Consider the following 23,528-nt stretch of genomic DNA (forward strand, 5'->3'; position numbering starts at 1 on the left):
AAACACATCTATGTAATCTTGCACACGGAGGTTTGTTTCAGATTCTTCAAGTCCCCCATTAGATCATCAAAAAGTTCAGATCCAAACCTAGAATATAGACTACACATATTCCCCCAACTAGGCCATTCTCTAGTAATTCTAGTCTTTATATAAACTTGATGCCATTGAAGAGCCTTACCTTCAAGCCGGCAAGAAGCCATCTTGACTCTTGAGGTTGCTGGAGTTTCAGTTACTTCAAAGTACTGCTCACATTGATACAGCCAATCACGCAAGCCTACTCCATCAAACCAAGGAAATTCCAGTTGATGCCCTCTGATAGGCAGCTGAACATCCCTTTGAGCCCTAGCAACTTCAGGAGCAGCTTCTTCGTCTTCAACTCCTCTTGCCCTAGGTCAATTAGTAACAGCTTCGTCTGTTGGTCTTTAATTACCAACAGTTGCCAGTAAGATCCTCTTGAATTCCTCCATAGACGCTGCCAATTTCTCCTCAACAGTCTTCCTCGACTCGTCTGCCACTGATGCCATCGAAGGACCCACGAAGTCCATCGAGATCCCTGCGTAATTCCTGAATTCGCGTATTGTGCTCACCCATTTCCACTCACAAATCCAAGGAAAGGAAAGTTGTGATACCAATGATACAATCTCCAAAATCGAAGATTGAATCGAGAGACCTAAAGAGCAAATTTGGAAGAATTGCTCTTGAACAATCACTCGAATAACTAGGAGAGAATTGAGAGAGATAGAGAGATATTATTGATAGCAAAAGTAAAAATCACGTGTACAATTGAGGACGATTCTAACTGATATAGACGAGGGAATCTAGGGAGGAAAATTTAGTTATAACTAACTTTGGGAAGCCATATGCCCCTCACGTGCCTGCGTCGAACTACTCAAACTAACTTCAGTTATGACTGCTGTAATTTCAAGTGCGAAATGAAAATTACAAGGAAATGTAATCCTAATACAAATGAATCATAACACCTTCTGGTGCAAGACTTTAGTTGCACCTACAATTCATACATGTAGATCACAAATAACTTCTTCCAATTAGCCTCGTGCCATAGCCGTACACAACAAGGGAGAAAACTCATGGCATTGCTTTCATCCACATAGTGTGGTGCTCCTAAGAAACGTAAAGCTAGAATACTGGAATACAAGGATCTAAAACATTAAACACACAGATCATTATTCCTCCTCCCACAAACATCAGATGCCAATATCCAATGCTTCAATGGAGCAAAGATCTGTAAATTCTCAATTATTTGCGGCACTTCGAACTCAACAAACACCTTTAAGGATGTTTTTCAGTTTTTCATTAGCTGCAACAAGTTCTGCTGCAATTCCTGGTTCATTTGCAGAATGACCTGCATCCGGGACGACCTATAATTACACAGTAGAAACTGTGAGTTACCAATAACTTAGAAGTCTACATAGATCAACAATCGGGATTCTTATGTCAATTACACAAAAGAAAATGTAATCACAAACCCCTAATGTACAACGAACCCCCCACCCCACCCCACCCCACCCCACCCACCCCCCCCCCACCCACCCACCACCACCACCACCAAAAAAAAGAGCATGTACACAAATTTAAGTAAAACATTAGCTAAGTACAAAACTTATTCCTTTTTTTCAATTTAGTTTTCCTGTGGTAAAGAAGGCCTTGTTTCTTCGGCTATTATTTTTCCTGGGTAAAGGCAGCCTTGTTTCTTCGGCTATTATTTTTCCTAGGTAAATATCGTGCTGACTGAATCATCCAAGTTCCCAGGGGTTGGAGGATTCAAACCACTGCGTCAGCTCATTACATATCTTAATTTAAGTGAGTTTTCATTTCCCACACCCAAATTCACATCAGATTCGAGGTTTTTTTTTAAACATGAGTTTAATATTTATTTGGTCTCAACCACAACCCAACTCTTCATAGAAATCTCAAATCAATGACTATTGGTAAATCTACCATGTTTGTACTAGGGGGTCCCTTCGCTATTTCTGGTCCCAATCGCCAGTTTAACACTACCTTTGGTTTTTCTCGTCTCAAGATCTCTTCCCTCCAGTTCCTCTTAAGAAAAACAAAAAATATTTTTTTTAAAAGAACTACTCTTCCCTTCAGATTAGTTGTAGGCATTTCTTTGTCCCTCCTCTCTCCATATCAAATGGTGGAAGGCCCTCTTTTATTTTAGTCAGACGCCCAAGGGTGCAACTTTAAGACATTGCACCGGAAACTATGCATCTAAATATATATATTTCAAGTCTATAAGACTAAATATGAGCACTAGGATAAACTCCCTAAAGAATATCTAGACAAATGTACTTTCATGCAAAACATTCAAGTACGAAAACAAACTATCATTCAAGGCGTAATAACCCAAAAAAGAGGCAAATTGAGAAACAGATGGAGCAGCTTAGGTTTGATCAACTTGAGAAGACGAAAATGTAAGATGCGATTCATAACCCCCTTCACATATGTTGAATTTCCACAACTACTTAACTTAATAAATAACATATTACTTACTACGAACTCTGCCTCTGGCCAAGCTTTATGAAGATCCCATGCTGACATCATTGGACAGCAAACGTCGTATCTTCCCTGAAAGTGCATTTAGAAAAAAATTCTTGCTTTCAGATTGTCCAGGAATACAATTCACCTCAGATGCATGCAGAATATATAAGTTTCAAGTTTAGTGTAGGGTTTTGAAGGGACACATATATACATCTTAGATTGACAATACATAATGACAAGAAAACAGTCAAACATAGTGACACTGACAGCTTAAATATGCATGTTCAATGATTAATTTAAGCCAAAATCTGGTGGACCATACCGTTGTCAACTACACTAAGTGGATGTTTTAGGTAAACTCATATGATTACATCAAGAAGCACTATGGAAAATTAATGCACTTCCATTTTGGCAACATACATTCGAAACTCGGCCAGCTCTTTACTTGTATCATTATTTAAATTGTATTGGCAAGTTATAGTAAAAATATGGCAATGGAAAATATACTTTCAAAGAAAATATCGTAATAAATATAAAATCGCATAACTAAACTCGGGAAATCTGTTGAAAGAAAAACCTCATCCGATATCTTCATATCATAGAGCTAGTCACCATCCTGATCCTCATTACAAATACATAAACTCCCATCGCATCCCCCTTTCCCCCAATCAATGCAGGAATCAATCATATTTTGCAATCACAGAAATAATGTTCAGTAGTAAGCAATAGCAGATATCAGTAACTAAGTCATCATGCATTAGACGGACGACTAATGACCAAATTTAAGGTGGTGATTTTGTGGTTCGAAACACTCATTCTTAAGGAATAAAGTTAATGCTGGTGGATGGCAGTCATAATGGTACTTTAGGTGTATCCGACAATTACAGGGGCTAGCTCCGGATCTCATTGGGACAACTGCAGCCACTATGTTCATTGAATCGCTTAGGCTGTGATACTCAATAGCAGGTAGCAGAAAAAGTGGTCACTCGAGGAGCTGCAAGTTGTTATTTGTCCATAACAATTTTAACTGTGAGAGTAATAGAAAGAGTCCAGTTAAAAACCTCACAGATATAGAGCCCGTTTGGATTGGCTTAAAAAAAGTGGCTTTTAAGCACAAGTGCTTAAAAGCAACTTTTAAGTGCTGGAGCTTATTTTATAAATAAGCAGTTACATGTTTGGATAAAAGTGCTGAAGCTTAAAAAAAGTTGTTGAAGTGTTTGGCAAACAAGTGGTGGTAAGCACTTTTTCTTATTAAAAAGACAAAAATATAAGGGCAATTGCTTGAAGAAAAGTACAGAAAACTGAAGGGGAAGAGGAAAGAAGAGGGTAATTTTGGTATTATAAAAACTTATAAGGGCAAGAGAGTAATTTTATTGGTCAAACTAAGCTTTTAAGCCAAAATCAAAAAGTTGGAGTCAGCCAACTTGTTGCTTTTGGCTTTTTTTAAAGCACTTTTTAGCTTTTTTTAAGCTAGCTTTTTTTGTTGTCCAAACACTTCCAAAAACTAAAAAAGTGCTTAAAAAGCTGGTTAAGCCCATCCAAACACCCTCATATTCATAGAGCTATTATTACCCACTTGGAGANGCTTTCAAGTATGAGATCTTTATAGGTGTTCAACAGTCAAGAAACAGACTTATGATATGAAGTACAGGAATATCCCTTCTTCTTTTTTTTTTTTTTTTTTTTTTTTNTTTGGTCTCCGCTACCATCATAAATACTCAAGTGTTTATCCAATGTTTTTTTCATGCAGGTAACCCAGCAGGATCCTGTAGGGCCATAAAATCCGATAAGCCCTCTTAGCAGTTTGCTTGAATTGCGGCCACTGCCAAAGCAACAATCGCACAGGAAATCAACAAATGGGCAACCACTAAACAAAAAAAAAACATTGGATAAACACTTGAGTATTTATGATGGTAGCGGAGACCAAAATTTCTAATTGCCAGTAAAGGCATGCCGAGGAATTGAGTGGGTTAAGAATGGATGCAAAATTGATTGTTGATATATGGTGTCTCCTCGGTTATGAACACTCCCATGGAACCATAATAGCACAATTATTTCGGAGCACATGAAGCCATGAATGCAAAAGTAAAGACACCAGACCAAGAAATTTCCTTCGAAATTTATTCGGAAAATTCAGGTCTCAAAAGTATCCAAAAGCATCACTGGGTGCAAAGTAAACATCCCTGTGTCCCATTCAACAAGGCAGTCACCAACAACCAGAATTAACAACACTGGCAGCCATTGATCCCCTACCGGCTACCACTGTCCTGTATGTATGTCCTTCACTCACATTTCTTTCCCAATATCATTCTTTCCATGGAAAATCTCATCCAAATATGGAAAGGAAGTAAATCGTCTGGATGTTTTGTGTTTCCAGATTGGCCTTCACATAACAGGGAAGTTTTGAACTTTGAGAAAGCAATGCAAAGCAGAAGGTAGAAACGAAAGCAGAATTTTACCTGAACAATTGTTGTCTTGATATGCTTTATCTTTTCAACATTATCTAGAAGGAAAGAATCCGAAGAAAAGAAGCCCTTATTGATAAAGTAGTGGTTCTCAATCCTTGCAAATGCCTAAACAACACATGATATATTGATATTATAATAAAGAATGATAATAATCTCTGTGATTGAAAATAATTGTTCACATTGAATATTCTAGAATATCATAGTTTCAAAGTTCAGAGTAGACAGAATTTAAGAATATAGATGCAAAAGAAAAATGCTTTAACAGGAAGGCCAACGGAATACCGCATACACTTCATAAACGTACTCACCAAGGAGAAATCATCATCATCTCCTCTCTTTATGTTCTCTTCATTTGGGAGAAGGTGAGCAGTCATCATTTCCCATTTAGTCCATGCCCTAGCTGCTGCATACTAAAACAAATTAAGAACTTGAGACAAGCAAACTAGTATGTTTACAGTCTTTAATAGTGCTCTAGAATTATGTGGAGTTGATGTCATGTTGTGGAGGCAATAGGAAAAACTGCCGTTTACAATGTCTGCAACAAAATTGGTATGGCATATCATCTTTGCTGCCAATCGTATTCAAATCCTTTGTGCTTCCAATTTTCTCTTATATCTTTTCATGACAAACTGAAAAACCAGTCTCTTGACTTCATTAGTTTTTTTTGATAAGGTAATATAGATATTGAGAAGAAGAAAAGGCTTCTTGTATTTTTGTGTGTGAGCAAGGAAATTTATATAAAGCTCCTAATGCTTATTAAGAAAATAAAATAAATCTATACAATCAATCCAGCTATCAAATCAAATCAAATCTCCTAAATATAATCAAATCTCCTTGATTTAATCAACACTACCCCTCAAGTTGGTGCAAAGATGTCGCACATGCCCAACTTGCAACTCAAAGTATGAAAAGTTTGCTTGTTGAGACCTTTGGTAAACACATCAGCTAGTTGCTTTTCCGATGGCACATGAAACAAACTCAAGACACCAGTTGTAACTTTTCTTTGATGAGTGTCGATCAATTTCCACATGCTTTGTTCAGTCATGTTGGACTGGATTATAAGCTATACTGATGGCAACCTTATTGTTACAGTACAAGGAAAGTTTTCCTTTTCCAGACCGTCTCAATTTTCCTCTAGTAGTTTTTGTAGCCAAAGCAGTTCGCAAACACCCTGGGCCATAGCTCTGTATTCTGCCTCCGCATTTGATCTAGCAATTACACTTTGCTTCTTGCTTCTCCAAGTAAATTAGTTTCCTCCCACGAATGTACAATAACTGGATGTAGATCTTCTGTCATCTAGAGATCAAGCCCAATCTGCGTCTGTAAAGGCTTCTATTTGGAGGTGATCATTTTTGAAGAAAAGTAGACCTTTCCCTGGAGCTGACTTCAGATACCGCAAAATGTGAAAGATGGATTGCATATGTCGATCTTGGGATCATGCATGAACTGACTCACCAGGCTAACTGAATAGGCCATGTCCGGTCTAGTGTGGGAGAGATAAATGAGTCTTCCAACCAACCTCTGATATCTCTCCTTATAAACCGACTCTCCAACTCCGCTTTGTAATTTGTGATTGCATCTAGGTAAGCAACCTGTCATACCAGCTTATTTCAAGAGATATAGAATATACTTCCTTTGAGAGATAAAGATTCCTCTTTTAGATCTAGCAACCTCAATTCTCAAGAAGTATTGCAATTTTCCTAGATCCTTGATCTCAAATTCATGTGCCAACAACTTCTTCAATCGGGTTATCTCCTCTTTGTCATCTCCTGTTATTACTATGTCATCAACATAAACTATGACAAGAGTGAGTTTACCCGTTTGATGTCTTATAAAGAGGGTGTGATCAGCATTGCTTTGGTAACCCTGAGAACATTGCTTTGCTGAATCTACCAAACCAAGCTCTGGGGGATTGCTTCCGTTCGTACAAGGCTTTCTTCAATCTGCATACCTTTCCTTGATTCTGTGCAGTATCAAATCCAGGAGGAATCTTCATATACACCTTCTTCTAAGTCTCCATGAAGAAATGCATTTTTCACATCAAACTGTTGCCCATTCCAATCAAGATTAACTGCACAAGATAATCCACCCCATAAGTCTGAGTGAATCCCTCAGCCACCAATCTTGCTATGAATCTTTCAATTGAGCCATCAACTTTGTGCTTCACAGTGAAGACCCACTTGCAGCCATCCAACTTTTTGTCTGGTGGTGAAGTGAGAAGTTCTCAAGTCTCATTTTTTGACAAGGCCTTCATTTTTTCAATCATAGCTTGCTTCCATGTAGGATCTACAAAAGCTTCCCTCCAATTATGGGAAATAGACACAGAAGAAATAGACAATGCAAAGGCTCCATAGGAGGGAGACAAAGAATTATAGGAGACAAAATTATATAAAGGGTGTTTGGTGGTGCAAGATCCGACTCCTTTTTTGTGAGCAATAGGCGCATCTAACTCATTAGAAAATGTAGATAACTCACCCGTAGAAGAAGGTTCAGTTTCGGTAGATTGCATGATGGTTTCCTCTGCTCTATTTCTCCTTGAGTAAGTTTTCAAATCAGGCCTATCCAAACGCTCAATAGTCTCCCCCGGAATTCTTTCTCCAATTTTACTTTTCCCTGTGACAATGTCATCAAGAGGTCCAGTAACGGAACTAGGTAGAATCACCTCATCCTCCTTACCGCTATCCCCCGAAAGAGGACAATGTCATCAAGACGTCCAGTAACAGAACTAGGTAGAATCACCTCTTCCTCCTTACCGATATCCCCGAAAGAGGTGATGAGGTAATACTGAAATAGGGATTAGATTCTCGAAAAGTAACATCCATGATAACAAAAGATCTCCTAGGGGGAGAATGATAACATTTGTAACCTTGCTGTGTCGAGGAATACCCAATGAAAACATACTTTATAGCTCTAGGATCAAGTTTCCCAGAATTACTAGTGTGAACAAAGCGAACACACCCAAACACCTTTGGAAGAACAATATATTCATTCTTACCCTTTAAAGCTTCCAGAGGACTTTGAAACTTGAGGGGTTTATAGGTGGCATTATGTTGATAAGATAGGCAGCCGCTAGAATAGCATCTCCCAGTAAGGTTTTGGTAAATGCACGGTGAACATAAGAGATCTTGCTACTTCTAACATATGCCTATTTTTTCTTTCAGCGACCCCATTTTGTGCACTAGAGTAAGGACAACTAGTCTGACGACTATCCCATTGGACTCCAAATAAGAACCAAATCTTTTATCCATGTATTTGTTGTCGTTGTCAGTTCTCAAAATTTTTATTTTGGCATCAAACTAAGACAAATGATCTTATGAAATGACTGAAAACAAGAGAAAACTTAACTTTTTTGGCCTTTAACAAATATACCCAAGTCATCCTAGTGCAGCAATGAATAGTCATAAACGGAGTTGTGCTTCTATTATCACTCATAGGATAAGAGTTTTTAGTATGCTTGGCATATCACACGCATCACAAAACAAAGATTCAAATCGAGTCCTTGAAAACAAATCGGGATATAACTTCTTCAAAACAAATAATGATGAGTGTCTTAACCGTCTATGCTTGTATTATTTCTTGGTTGACATCCTTACTTTCCCCAAAAAAAGGCTTGACCAGAGTTCTGAATTCCATCTAATATATACAAGTCATCATACAATCTACCACTGCCAATCTTTTTTCCTGTTTGAAGATCCTCAAAAATACAATGATTGGGAAAGAACTCGAATTTACAGTTTAGAGTTATGGTGATGGCACTAAGAGATAAAAGATTGACAGGGAACTCGGGGACATGAAGCACGGATGATAGTTTAATATTAGGAGTACAAACGACAGAACATGTACCAGAGATAGGTGTTAAAAAACCATTGGCTATTTTAACATTACCTCCTTTGAGACATGGAGAATAGTTTTGAATGCCTTTAGAAGAGCTTGTCATGTGTCTATTGCACCAGAATCAACAATCCAAGAATTAAGGTGAGAAGCAAAGGCAGTACCTGATTGCACATAATTGGATATGGCAACATTGGCGGAGTCAAGTTTGGCTAGGAGACGATGGAGAAGCTGAATTTCATCCAAAGACAAGATTTCTCCATAAACCGTCTCCTTGAATATCTCCATATTTTCTGCCCAATTAGAAGGAAATCTAAATAAAATTGCTAAAAAATAATTTGTCTCGCGGGAAACCAAATCTAGCTCGACGGAACTAGAAGAAGTTTGTATTTCGGACGGCCACCAAGAGAGAAAACTCGACCTCTTTGATAAAAACGAAACCCTTGTGTTGCGAGGGAGATCACTCACCTCAAAAAGACACCAATCATACCATCCTTATTAACGGAGTGATTGAATAGAATAGGATACTTAGATTTCAAGCATCTTCCCCTATCCATAAATCTGTCCAAAATTTAATTCTTTGCCCATTCCCAACTTCCAATTTAGTAAATTTCCAAAATTCTTCCCAAAGTGTACTAATACACTTACAAATACACTTACAGATGCCTCCTTTTGCATTCGAGCGTAAAGAGGAAGGTCTCCACTCGATCTTGTTACCATAAACAGCATTGATCAGCTTCTTCGATACATAATCCCCGTCATGCGTGTATCTCCATAACCATTTGAAAAGCAGGCTCTTATTGTGAACTTTCAAAGTTCTTATACCCAAGCCACCCCCTTCTTAATCGTTCAACAGCACTTGCCATTTGACTAAATGCATCTTCTTTTTTAGTAGCATTGTCATCCCATAGAAACTTATTTCTCATGGTATTGATCTTTTTCTCTTTTTCTCGATTGCAGCAGGCAAGTAGGTTGGCATTGCATCTAACACACTACTTATTAATGTAAGTCTGCCTCCCGTAGATAAAATATTGTTTCTTCGAGGGAACCAACTTATTAGCACATCTATCCAAGACCCGTTGCCAAATATTCTTATCATTTTTCTTTGCACCCGGAGGAAGCCCCTAGATATATTGTTGGAAATTTCTCAACCTTACAACCCAAAATAGCATCAATGCTAAATATGCTACTTTTGGCCATATTATTTCTTAATCCAATGACTACTTCAAAAATTACCAGAACTCCTTTGAGGTATAGTATTTGCTCTTTCTCTGCTTCACAAAAAAGGAGGGTGTCATCAGCACATAAGATGTGAGAAATTATGACTCTATTATCATCGGTTCTGCCAAAGTGCATTGCCTTAATCCAACCCAACTTCTCTACCTTTATTAATATCCTACTAAGAACTTTCATCACTAGAGTAAACAATATGGAGATAGAGGATCCCCTTGTCTCAAACTCCTTTGAGATCTAAAACAATCCTGGGGATTTCCATTCATTAATACAAAAAACTGACAGCAGATATACAGTACTTGATCCACTTAATCCATCTGTCACAAAAATTCATTTGCTTTAGAATACTCAGCAGACAAGACCAATTCACATGATCATGAACTTTCTCAAGATCCAGTTTGCAAGCAACACCTCTTTTCTTCATTCTCATTGGCAACCGTAGCAGCATCAATTATTTGTCTACCCTTGATAAATACATTCTGACTATTTGATACTAATTTATCAATTGCTACTTTAAGTCTTTCTGCCAGCAACTTTGCAATGATCCAATAAACACTTCCCATTAGACTTATAGGTTTGAAATTTTTCACCTCTGCAGCTCTTTTTTTCTTGGGGATCAATGCAGTGAAAGTAGAATTCATACTCCTGACAAAGGAACCTTTTTTATAAAATGCCTCCATTGCCGCACATCATCCTTAACTGTATTCTAGAATTTTTGGAAAAAATAAAGGTTGAAGCCATCAGAACCTGGTGCCTTATCACTTCTGAATGACTTAATAATATTTTCGAACTCTTCCATGGAGAAAGGTCTCTGCAGCCATTCCTTATCCTCATCAGAAAGTGTCAATCAAATTATCATCTTCCCAACTTGGCCTCCAGTCTTCAGTTTCACTAAACAACTTCTCATAGAAATCCTAAATATGTATTTTGATTATGTTATCATCCACCAACTCTCCATTAATTGAATCTCTTATTGGCATCGGCTCGCCTATGAAAATTCTTTGTGTTTCTATGCCCCTGCTCAAGCCAAATGCATCTGGACTTTTGTCTCCATGAGATCTCCTCAACTTTTGCCACTCCTCCGGCTCCATCATGATAGAGTTTCTTTCAAATTCTAAATGTTCTTCATCCTGATTAAATACCATACCATGGTCATTTTCTTCCCGCCTGGCCAAGGTTGTACTCTTCCTGTCCTCCAGCTTACCAAAAACCTCTTTATTCCCTAATTTAAATCACCTTTCAAATGTATAAGTTTCTTTGGAAGAACAACATCGGGATCACCTTGTAGATCATAGGATTTCCACCAATTGTCAATTAGTTCTAAGAAACCTTTATGCTCCAACCACATATTTTCAAACTTAAAGTACATTTTTCCTATGCTGCAGTCTCCACATTCTAATAGGATTGCGCAATGATCTGAAGTAGTTCTATGAAGAACCCTCTATTTCAAGAATTTAAATTGTTCATCCCAATCTTCTGATAAAAAAAAAACTATCTATGCTGGATGCAGTTTGACTATTTCTCCCCCTAAACCAAGTATAAGAGCCTCCATGAAATGGAAGATCAATCAAAGATAGTTCATGTATAAATTTTGATAACTCTCACATAGCTCTTGTATTCTTGGCTCTTCCCCTCTTCTCCTCTTCAAACCTAAATACATTAAAATCTCCCCACACTGCCCATGGTTGTGACATAATTCCGTTGATTGCTGCAAGTTCCTTCCATAAACCTTTTCTTTCTTTTCCATCACAAGGACCATAAACTCTAGTGAAAGCATGTTGATGTCCAGAATTTTCTTCTTCTAGCAAGATCGTAGCTGAATGTTGACCCATAATTTTCTCCAAACAATTCCATCTTCTTTTATCCTAGAATATAATAATCCCACCACTACCACCCTGAGCTTCCAATTCAACTCACTCAGTCCACTAAAACCACCCAAGCTGTCTGATGATACAATCTAAATTTATCTCTTTCATTTTTGTTTCTGTTAAGTGTGCCAGCCTTCCATTTACATAAAACTAATTTAACCAACTCCCTTTTGTCTGCCTTGTTAACACCCCTCACATTCCAACATAATAATTTTCAACTTCATTGATCAGCTGCAATGCTCTCCTTCCCTTGCCTCTACCCCATTTACTTGCATCACCTCCGAAGCATATCCTAAACTCCAGTAATTTCAATTCTCTCACATTTTTTGCTTGGAGAAACAGTACTCGGTGAACCAGATGTAGAAGAGTTTTCGGATCTTTCACTATCAATCCGCATAAGTAACTCCATAAGCTGTTCCCCAATATCTTCTGTCTTTATCCCCAACTGCTTGCTAATTTTTGTCATGTTTCTTTCTACCCAAACTGAAGCTTGCGAGTGAATTAACTTCTGCTCGATATTGAGCGCTTGATTCTCATACCATGAAAGCATCAAAATATCCTAGGCTTCATCAACTTCTAGTCTTTCTTCAACTTCTAGTCTCTCTTCATAGTTAAACAGTAATTATTCATCTTCTTTTTCACTATTGGAATAGTTATTCATCGGATTCTCCACACCCTCTCCATTCATGCTTGGGTTATCTTCCTCACGTAGAAGATTCTCCAATTCTTCTCATCTTCCCTCTTTGTGTTTCTTACCACTTCAACTGCCCAAAATCTCTCATTTGGTTTTCTTGTTGCTGTATATCTTCCATGTCCTTCTCCTCCAAAGAAAAGGTTTTCGCTTTTATCGCCTCAACTTCAACAGCTAAAGGATCGAAAAGAGTTGGATAATTCTAGATCTCCAGCAGTAAAAGAAGACTTCTAGATATATGGATCGACCACTTTTACTCTATAACGAACTTTCTGGCCCATCTTTCTCCGATTAAAACTCTCTTTTTGGCCTGCCTTCTGTTTTGGATTATTAGTGCCCTTCATCCCAGTATATTTACCCGTCTTGTTTGCGTTCGAGTTATTAAAGAACCCAGATTCATTAAAGGACGCCTGATCCTTTCCTTTAACCGACGCGTGTCCCATCCCCAAACGCAATTTTAAGTTTTTAAAAACTCGTGGCATGTGTCTTCGTTCCATGTACTTCTGTTGTCTTGGAACTCGAGGCGCCGACTGTCTCTCATTAATGCGACGCCTAGAGTTCTGAGATACTCTCTTATGATCATCCTCTTTTTTCGGTCACCTTCTCATTCACTTTTCCATCCAATTTCCTCCAACCAAGAAATAGATTCTACCCATAGAGGTACTTTGAAGATAAGTTCTCTTCGATTAGTTCTACTATTACCAGAAAAGATGTACTATTACCAGAAAAGATGTGTCAGAGTTTTTTACACATATCCTCGCCCATCTCAAATGACTTCTATTTTTTGTGTCTTCATCAATACCAAGAAAGCCTCCATACCGGTTACCAACCATTTTGCAGATATTCTCTGACAATAAGTGAGACGGAAGACCTATAAACTTGATCCAAAGCTTTTCAGGTTTAGAGTTTTTGTGATTACAAGTTAAAATAAGGGACCCCCAATCCAGGAAATAATTCCTGATTTTCAAACTTCCATTTTCCCATTTTGATTCTCTCTTGCTTCCACTCTCGAAGGGAATTCAAAAAGGAAGTATTCGTCATTCAGCTCCTTAACTACCACCCCTGCCGGAATCTTCCACTTTTTGTTTGCCTTAACTTGTAACTCTTTGCAACTTGGAAACTTATGAGGGTAATAACTTAGGGAGCCCAACACACTTTCGATGATAATCCGCCCTGCTCCTTAACGAACTAGTTTCAATCCGAAACTGGTTTGGTTCCAAGGAATCATCGTTCATCACTTTGATTTCATCTTTAGGCCATTGTTCCATCTGCACTACCTGAATAAAACTTTCTCCACTTTTAGAATTTAGTGGTTCATACCTCGTCTTCTCCTTCTCCAGAACAAATCTCTTGATCTTGTCTGCAAAATCAGACCACCCAACATTCTCACTGATTTCAAGAATTATGATGGATACTTTACTGCTGCCTTTCACTGCCACGACTCTGATGAATCTGCCCGTCCTGTTAAATTCTGGAAAATACGATATGAATATAATTGACTCTGATAATCCCAGCTTCTACATATGTTACCCTGTCCCTCGGTTGCCCATTCCATGCATTTGCATAAGCCCAGGACGTTAAGCCTGTCAAAAGTAACTTTGTTCATAAGAAACTTTCTCCTTTCTACGATTTCATACCAACTATCACTGAGTTCTACTCTTCAAAAGATTTGTTGCCGGACATGAAAAAGCAAGCTCTACCATTTAATTTGTTAACTGGCCACCTTCACTTTTCTCGTCGCCGTAAAGTAGGCTTAAGTTACTCAGTCAAAAGTGTTCAATCAACAAAAATCAAGGAGATAGGATAGAGTCAGAAACAAAAAGGAAAGAAATAAATTGATTGAGAATCACTGATGAAGAAAGAATAGAGGATAAGATAAAGATTAAAAACTGGATAATCGAAAAGCAATGATCGCCGAAACGAAAACTATCGGAAAAGATGGTTAGGGAGAGAATTGGGAAAGGTTACACATCTCCCAAGAGAGGTCATTTTTTCCCATTACTAATCCATGCATAACTTATTTCTTGACTTCTTTAGTTAAGAGAATATAGTGGTTTATGTGCAGTAAGTATCATGAATACTTCAAACTTTTCTATCTCAATAACATTACCCGTAAGCCACTAACACATGAACAAAAAGAGCGTCCACCATTGTTGACTATTAAAAATTAAATCAAGTTATACAGAGAAAAAAAAACACCTGCATTTATTCAAAAGTTTCTGATCTCAGGGGATATGTATGTTGTATTTCACCAATAGGCAAAAGTGAAACATCAAAGGATATCACATGGAAATAAGAAGACAGTTGCATCATTTTTATTTTTATTTATTTACTTTTTTGTCTACCTTAAAAAGACAGGAAACTTTTAAATACCTAGAATGTAATGACCCGACCAGTCGTTTTGAGAATTAGCGTCCCGTTCGGCGGCTTAAGGTCTTGAACAGCTTCGTATTATGTGTTATGACTTGCGTGTGTGTGTCGAGTTCGGTTCTCGGTTTTAGAAGTTTAAGCAGTAAGAGTTGACCGGAGTTTGATTTTTGTGTAAACGACTCCGAAATGGCGTTTTGATGGTTCCAATAGCTTCGTATGGTGATTTTGGACTTAGGCGTGCGTCCGGATATGGAGTTGGAGGTCCGTAGGATAATTTGAAGCATTGTGGCGAAAATTGAAAAGTTGAAGTTTTGGATGGTTAAGAGGTTTGACCGGGAGTTGACTTTGTTGATATCGGGCTTGGATTGCGATTCCGAGGGTTGGATTAGCTCCTTTATGTCATTTGGAACTTGCATGCAAAATTTGACACCATTCCGGGTTGCTTTGATATGATTCGGCGCGAGTTGTAGAAGTTGAAAGTTCATAAGTTCATTAAGTTCGATTCGAGTTGCGATTCATAGTTTGATGTTGTTCGATGCGATTTGAGGCCTCGAGCAGGTCCGCGTTATGCTATGGAACTTGTTGGTATGTTCGGACAGGGTCCCGGGGGTCCCGGGTGTGTTTCGGATGGGCTTCGAGCCATTTCGTCATGTTTTAGAGTTGCTGGTTTTTTTATGCTTCGGGTACTCTATGCGATCACGAGTTCTGTCGCGATCGCGATGTGTTGTGGGAACTGGGCATGGCTCTTCTTCGCGTTCACATAGCTGTTTCCGCGTTCGCGATGCTTGACTTGGTTGTAAGTCGCTTTCGCGTTTCTTCTTTCGCGATCGCGTAGTGCATTTTTGGGGCCGTCATTGTTTCTTCTTCGCGATCGCGTGTGTATTTCTGTGATCGCAATGTGTTATATCTGGGCAGAATATAAAAGTACTCTATTTCGAGGGTTAGCCATTTTTATCATATTTTGAGTTGTAGACTTCAGATTTGGGCGATTTTTGAAAGTCTCTTCGCGTGTTGGTTTGGGGTAAGTGTTCTCTACCCGGATTTGATTTAATTTCATGATTCGATATTTATTTTTATCATTAAATTAGTGAACTGAATGAAAGAGAATGGGAAATTTTGTAAAAATCTTTCAAAATGTAAAATGAGGATTTGAAGGGCGATTCGATATCAGAATTTGATAAGTTTTGTATGGTTGGACTCGTATCGGAATGGGTGTTCGGATTTTGTGATTTTTGTTAGGTTTCGAGGTGCGGATCCGGGGTTCACTTTCTAATTTTAATTAAAAATTGAAGCTTTATTATCTGGAATTGTTTCCTATGAGTTTTATTTATGATTTGAAGTTATTTTGGCTAGATTTGAGCCGTTCGAAGGTTGTTTCACTCGAGAAGATCATTTTAGAGTATCGGTCTAGCTTCTTTGAGGTAAGTATCTTGCCTAACTTCGTATAGGGGAACTACCCCTTAGGATTTGAGTCATTTGTGCTAATTGTGTCATGTGAAGGCCGTGTACGCGAGGTGACGAGTACGTACTCGGGCTTAATTGTGGAAATTTGACCGCTTAGAGCCCTTAGGTTCTTATGTTCATTAGATATGAAGTTGTTTTATCATGTTAAATCCTCCATTTATTAAATTTACCCTTACGTGTCTTATTTGGAATTAATTGATTCATGTTTTACCCTTGTTTCCAATTGAACTCTTATGTGCCTTAGTTGAAGTTGTTGCCTTTTTTATTCTCATGCTATCTTTTCCGAAATTGCTTATCCTTACTTGAAGTTATTATTATCTTTTCCGTAACAGCTTATCCTTAATTGAAGTTATTATTATCTTTTCTGTAATTGCTTATCCTTAATTGAATTTGTTGTTATCTCTTCCGTAATTGCTCAACCTTAAATGAAGTTTTATTATCCATTTTCTTTGTTGATTTATCCTTATTTGGAATCATTGATTCATGATATCTCTCTTATCGTCGAATTGTACTTCCCTGTTGTGTCTTTCTTTGTGAGCTCGTTTTTCTGTTTCTTTGTGTTTTAAAGTTCTTGTGTTGATTTACTTGTCGTATTCTCGTGTTATTATTGTTGTTGTTGTTGTACTTAGTGTTGTTGAGTCGAGGGCTATGCGTGATTGTGGTATTGAAATTGTTTTGAGGAAATGTTGTGGCATATGGACACATGTTGTGAAAGTCATATTATTATGTTGTTATTTTTGGCACACGTGGTATTGTTGAGAGGATTGTCGGGGTGTTCGCACGTGAGTTGTCCGTGCTGCTATTTATTATTGATATTTGCACATGCGGCGTGACAAGGGGGGCTATATATGTGGGTTTGCGCATGTGGCGAGACAAGGTTGGAATATTATTATGCGCATGCGGCGAGACAAGATGAGCATTTACTTTATTATTGCGCACGTGGCGAGACAAGGTGGGTTATGTCGGGGAATGATTTGTGATGACTTGTGATGGTCTGGGTGCATTGTTGTTGTTGATAATTGTGTAGTGGCGTGCCTACCTTGTGTGAGTTATACCTTGTACATTTTGTGGTGATCGTTTCTTATGTGCCATTCATTGTCTCTACTCTTACTTGTTGACTTGAATTGTGATAGAACAATGGCACAAGCATACGCGTAATTAATCACCCATATCAGTTTAAGAAGATGAATCCTGATGTTATTGACCATTTACATGTACTCTCGTTTACTTGCCTGCTGTGGGAGAGTTGTTCTATTGGCACGTGAGCTGTCCGTGCGGTCATGAGTCATTGTTATTGTTGGCACATGAGTGGTCCGTGCGGATATTAGATATTGTCACTCTCTTGACACGTGAGTCGTCCGTACGGTCATGAATTGTAATGTGGGCACAAAATGCCAAGTGATTAGGGTTCATGAATCGGGACCCGTGATTTGTGATTATGAGGTTTGGTACCTCGTGGAAATTCTTGAATAAATCTGGTGTGGAAACGGTTGTTCTTATTGAGTTGTTACTTGTTTTCCTATATTTGGTTTCGTCGGACTTAAACTGTGTTCAGCTTACTCTATAGCGTTGTTGCATGTTTGTTCCATGTTGCTTATTGTTGCTCTTAGTTTCCTATTACAAGCATTGTTTTGTTATTGTTATCATGCTTAGCTCTATATTGATATTGTACCCTGAAAGTCCACATTTATACTTGTTCGGGTTGTTTAGTCCAGTAGGTATCTCGACTGTCTCTCGTCATTAATCCACTAAGTTTAGTCATGATACTTACCGGTTACCGCTGTGGTGTACTCATGCTACACTTTCTGCACATTTTTGTGCAGCTCCAGGTACCTCGGATGTTGTTGATCATTAGCTAGCTGGTCGAGCATTGCTGTGGAGACTCAAGGTAAACCTGTTGTTGCGTTCACAGGCCTCGGAGTCACCTTCTGAAATTTTACCTTGTACTGTTTATTGCTATTCCAGAACAGTTGTAATTAGGAATTTTCTAGCAAACTCAGTAGAGCTTATGACTTGTACTACCGATTTTGGGATATTATTTCATGTTGGAAATCTTGGTTTCATTTAGAAATATCTGGTTTCTACTTATTAGTTATATTGGTTAATTTCTATCAATTAATTCAGTAAGTGTTAGGCTTACCTAGTTGTAGAGACCAGGTGCCGTCACGACATCCTACGGAGGGAAATTGAGGTAGTGACATAGAAGTTCCCAAGTGCATGAGAGGAATTGCTAAAACATAATTCAAAATCCGGAATGGTAAAGAAAGAGGCCGTACACAACGAAACAGCATCTTCTTACCTGTGTTTCTAGGTCATCGGAATTTAATCTCTTGTGGTAGGCCTCAAGAAAACACTTCCTTTCATTCTCTGGAATCAGATCTCTGAATGGCTCCCAAGCTGCAACAGATCACAAAATAAAGAGGCATTAACTTCCAAAGCTACATCTTCAGTCCCCTTATACATCATCCCAAATGAAAACAACACCTTAATGATGATCAGACCTATAAACGTCATCCCAAATGAAAACAACACCTTAATGATGATTAGATCTAGACACTTGACAATTTCCCAGCTTTGAGTAAGCAATTACTACTTAATACAATGTGCTTGTAAGCAGCTTTAGTAAGACAACTACTTAGTTAAAATTTGAAAAGATTCATTAAAAGGAGTGACTCACATAGACCTATCACAAGTTCGTCAGAGTTCACAAAATTAGAAATACACTCTGGAGAATGCATTTCATTCATGGACTAGAGATAAAGAACTACTTAAAACATTGGCTTAGAAGTGAGTTTTCAAAGATCCACAAGTGGATGGAAAAGTTGTTCCTTATCTTCATCTGGAAAAATCACATAGGAACTCCCATGCCAAATTAGCGTACATTTATACCCTACACATACTTCAAGCTCATCCACAACAAAACTAATACATTCAAGCATCGGATGAAATAGTTTACAGATTCTAGAACATCTCGATACAGCTGCTCACTAGTTACAGTTAGTTGATTTTTCCTCAGCCATTATGTACTCAATCAAATGAACGCATGATATTCAGAAGCTTACCATCAGGGAATATTGCAGCAGCTCCACCCTCATAAAACCAATCAATTTCTTTCTTCCGCAACAAAAATATTCCTCTGAGAATGATACCAGTAACCTTAACAGAAAGGTAATTAAAAATATTTAGCAATAACATCGATTTAACATGATTTTGAAAACAGAATCTATCATTTCCCCCTAATAAGTTCTAAAAACCTGAACTTAAAGAATAATTAATCATGTATTAAACCTTGTCAGGATGTGATATGCTGTATGCAAGAGCGAGAGTGCTTCCCCATGAGCCACCAAATACCTGCACAAAAATCACGCTTATGAGAGGCTTATGAAGTACCATCCACCAAGCAGTCACAAATGGAGAGCTTATTTGCACCTGCCATTCTGGAATCTCTAAGTGCTCTCTTAATCTTTCAATATCCCCAACAAGATCCCATGTTGTATTCTCCTCCAAGCAAGCATGAGGCTTGCTTTTACCTGCACCTCTCTGGAAAATAGCAATGTCTTCATTAGAAAAAGCACAAAGTGCATGGACTAGCACTTAAATAAGAGTATCTACCTGATCTAACAAAATGATTCGGTAGAAGCCAGGATCAAAGAACCTCCTGTTATTTGGTGAAGTCCCACCTCCAGGGCCTCCATGGAGAAAAACTACTGGCTGCAAATATGGAACTAATTTTCAAAATGACTATATACACCAACACATCATTGCTAAAAGCAGATTTCACCTTCTTGGGCAATGACAGAACCAGCAACAACAACCCAGAATCCCACTAGTGGGGTCTGCAACAATTATTTCAACAATCCAGTGACAGAACCATTATTTCAAACTCCAAAAAGCGTAAAAAAGCAACAAGGTCATTGGGGCTTGAAGTGAACCGACAAGTGAAGTGCACAATTTAGGAAAATAAAAAGAGTACCATACAATATGAATTTAGTACTATAATAATCAATTTTAAACTAATTTCAACATCCAATGTACAATAAAGCCGATATCAATCCAACTCCTCAAAGATGAGAATCAAAGAATCGATTGTTTCTCGTCAGATCCTTTGCGAGAGCATGCATGAATGGCTTCACCCATGAAGCGATGACCCCTCACTTTGCATCACTTCATCGCTTTAATTGTCGAAGCGATGGCTTTAATAAAATTGGACAGAACAACTCTACTTCTGCATCATGTGAAGACATCAGAGAGTAGGAACATGAGAACATGTGGCCTACCTTGGAATAGGCATATATATATATCACTTTCCAATAAAATAATGTTGTCCACCAAAAAGAGGGAAATTGATCAATCACTTATGGAGTCACAAGCAAAATGCACTCTTCATATGCTTGCTCCCTCACCTTCCACAATTTCTCCTAGTAAGGAAAAGAGAGCTAGGACTCCTCTGAGAAAGTGGAACACATGTAAGGTTGAAATCTGATACTGCCTTTGCAATAAGGTTATCGTAAGGTAGACAAGCAAACTTAGAACTTTAAATGGCCACGTACTAGGAATACTTGGATCTTTCCAAAAATGTTGTAAAACTCAAACTTGTTTAATTTTCCGACTCAGGATGCCTAATTAACGTTTATTACCAATCAAGCCTGGATTTCAGAAGAAATAAAAAAAGGATAAATTACCAAAGAACAGAAAATGGAAGGGGCCATACTTGATAAAATTCAACACTACCCTCCTAGAGGTAACAAATAGATCTTCATTTCAGCAACTTTTCTAAGCCCCTTATCTGCCCCATTTTCCTTTCTAGAAGTAGTAAAATCAGTGTCCCCTTCCCAAAGTAGATCTTGTATTCCAAAAAAAAGTCCTTCATTATAACACGATTTGAGTTTGATACAAGGGAAAAGGGTCAAATTACCCCTTTACTTTGGGATAATATCAACATTTAACCTTCGTTATGCTATCCAGCCGAATTTACCCCCACTATTATACTATCCGGCCAAATTTACCCCTAATGTTAGCAAACTTTTAAAACTTACCCCAACCCTAAATGCAATCCACAATCTCCTAAAATTTACTCACAATCTTGTAACCCCTCTATAGAGTTAGCACCCTCTTGGTGCTATCAGGGAGTTAGGTACAGGCTCTTTTTCCCCTTTCCTGACTGCAATCGTAAGATCAAGATCAGAAGTTTCTGGGTTAGTTTTACTCTCTTCATCTTGAGATCTGCCTACTAAGGTTTCCTTCGCTGCTGTTGCTTAGGTAAGTTTGGTATATCTGTCTAAGTCATAAAAGGGACGGAAGATAAGAAGAAGAATGTGAATCATCAAAAATAGAGTCAAATTAAATCCACCAAGAAATATGTGATTCATTTTGACAAGTAAAAGAATTTCATTTGATTGACATCAAGAGTGTACTAGCTCTACAAAAGGATTACAAGATTGTGGGTAATTTTAAGGAGATTTTGGGTTGCCTTTAGGGTTGGGGGTTATTTTTAAAAGTTTGCTAACGATAGGGGTAAATTTTGGCCAGATAGTATAACAGTATGGGTAAATTTGGCCAAATAGTATAACGAAGGTTAAATACAAACAACATTTGAAAGTAAAGAGGTAAATTTGGCCCTTTTCCCATGATAAATCGGGCAGCAGAGAAACAATAGAGCACTTTCAGGAAGAGGCGGAAGTAATCGCATATAATGACTTCTAGAGTTGATTTATGAAGTTTGAGAAGCTTGTCCCAAAATAGCTAAGAGAATAAAGTGGGCTTTTGTGCAACGAAAATGTCACAATGAAACAAAAACATAGAGTAATATTTGTTCACATTAAAGTGAATGTTTTTGAAGAAAAGTTTCAATTATGGCAATTGATCAAACCATCAAGGTAATAGAATAGACGCCAACAACTACGACTCCACGTAACTGAACAGACTAAAAAGAAAAACTGAGTCGAGCAATAACAGACAAAGGGCATCTTAGCTCTTAACTCACTTTATCTTCAAGGGAAGATTTAAATAAATAAAGATCCATTATGTATATTTAACAGCAATTCTCAGATTTTTAAGTAATTGCTTTCTCTTTTAATATTTCTATTCGACACTGGCATGAAAATCAGTTTGAATTGTTCAAGAAGCATGAATAGATTCTGTTCCAATGCCAACATAACAAGAGAGTGGAAAGAGAAAATAGGGAAAAAAACTCACATGGCCATTAGGATTTCCTGACTGCTCCCAGTATATAGTATGAAGGTCTGAAACTTTCAAAAACCCAGTACTATATGGCTCTATAGAAGGGTATAGATTCTTGTTCAATTCAGGAAATTCTTTCTTCAAATCCATTTGATCCACTATTAATTGTTCCTCACTTTCACAATTGAGATTCTGAGCTCGTAACAATAACTTCTTCCTCCCTGCAAAGTTAGCACCAACCACGAAACACATGATCCATCTCAGATATACCAAAGCTGACAAAACTATATGAAAAAAAATCTATTTTAAAAACACTCATTTAAGCAAAATCCAAAGAAAAACAAACAGAATGAAAGATATGATATGCTCATCTTGTCATTCTCCAGTAGTTTCACAAATAGAACAAAAAAGTACGAAAATACCCATCTAATCATTTTCCTCAATTGTCATCTAAAGGCAACAAGAAAAAAAAAACCCAACTTTAACATCTGGATTATAATTCTGCAAGAAATACATACCAATCCAATAATTTTCCTTTACTTTCACATTTCAGTCACTTAGTTGTCATCTAAAGATGAAAAAAGCCTCAGCTTTACCCTCAGAATTCTATTTCTGCAAAAATCTTGGCAAATAAATTTTGATATTGAAGGCTCCATCAAGCAGTACTTTTGCACACATAAACAAATAGAGAGAAAGAGAGAGAAACCTGAGATGGGGGTGATGGAAAGCGAGAAGATGTAAGTAGGGGGGAGCCTTGTAGTTGTGGGTGGTGAAGCAGAAGAGACCGGCAAATATGCCAAAGTACTACTCCTAGTAGTAGTGTAGGGAGGAAATAACGAGGGAGCCCTAATTGCTGTTGCTGCTGCTGCTGCTGCTAGCCTCATTGGTAATTTCCTGAATATCAGTCACTTTGCTATTACA

At 37.9% G+C, this 23,528-nt stretch overlaps 1 protein-coding gene across 3 annotated transcripts; it reads right to left on the reverse strand.

The window, feature by feature from the left end:
- On the reverse strand, positions 843-23,528 carry LOC109223343 (proline iminopeptidase). 3 transcript variants are annotated; one of them, XM_019387618.1, is made up of 12 exons: positions 23,314-23,404; positions 23,126-23,219; positions 22,623-22,828; positions 20,040-20,138; positions 19,857-19,967; positions 19,716-19,778; positions 19,490-19,583; positions 18,727-18,824; positions 5,279-5,380; positions 4,962-5,075; positions 2,515-2,589; positions 843-1,379 (listed from the first exon to the last, which is right to left on the reverse strand). In XM_019387618.1, the coding sequence occupies exons 3-12, from the start codon at positions 22,755-22,757 to the stop codon at positions 1,278-1,280; spliced, it is 993 nt and encodes a 330-aa protein (XP_019243163.1). In that variant the 5' UTR covers positions 22,758-22,828; positions 23,126-23,219; positions 23,314-23,404; the 3' UTR covers positions 843-1,277. The 3 variants fall into 3 exon arrangements, with proteins under 3 accessions (XP_019243163.1, XP_019243164.1, XP_019243162.1); XM_019387619.1 differs by having other exon boundaries at positions 23,126-23,229; positions 23,314-23,400; XM_019387617.1 differs by lacking the exon at positions 23,126-23,219 and having other exon boundaries at positions 23,314-23,528.

This window comes from Nicotiana attenuata, chromosome 3, assembly GCF_001879085.1.
Source record: "Nicotiana attenuata strain UT chromosome 3, NIATTr2, whole genome shotgun sequence".
In the NCBI taxonomy this organism is placed as follows: domain Eukaryota; kingdom Viridiplantae; phylum Streptophyta; class Magnoliopsida; order Solanales; family Solanaceae; genus Nicotiana; species Nicotiana attenuata.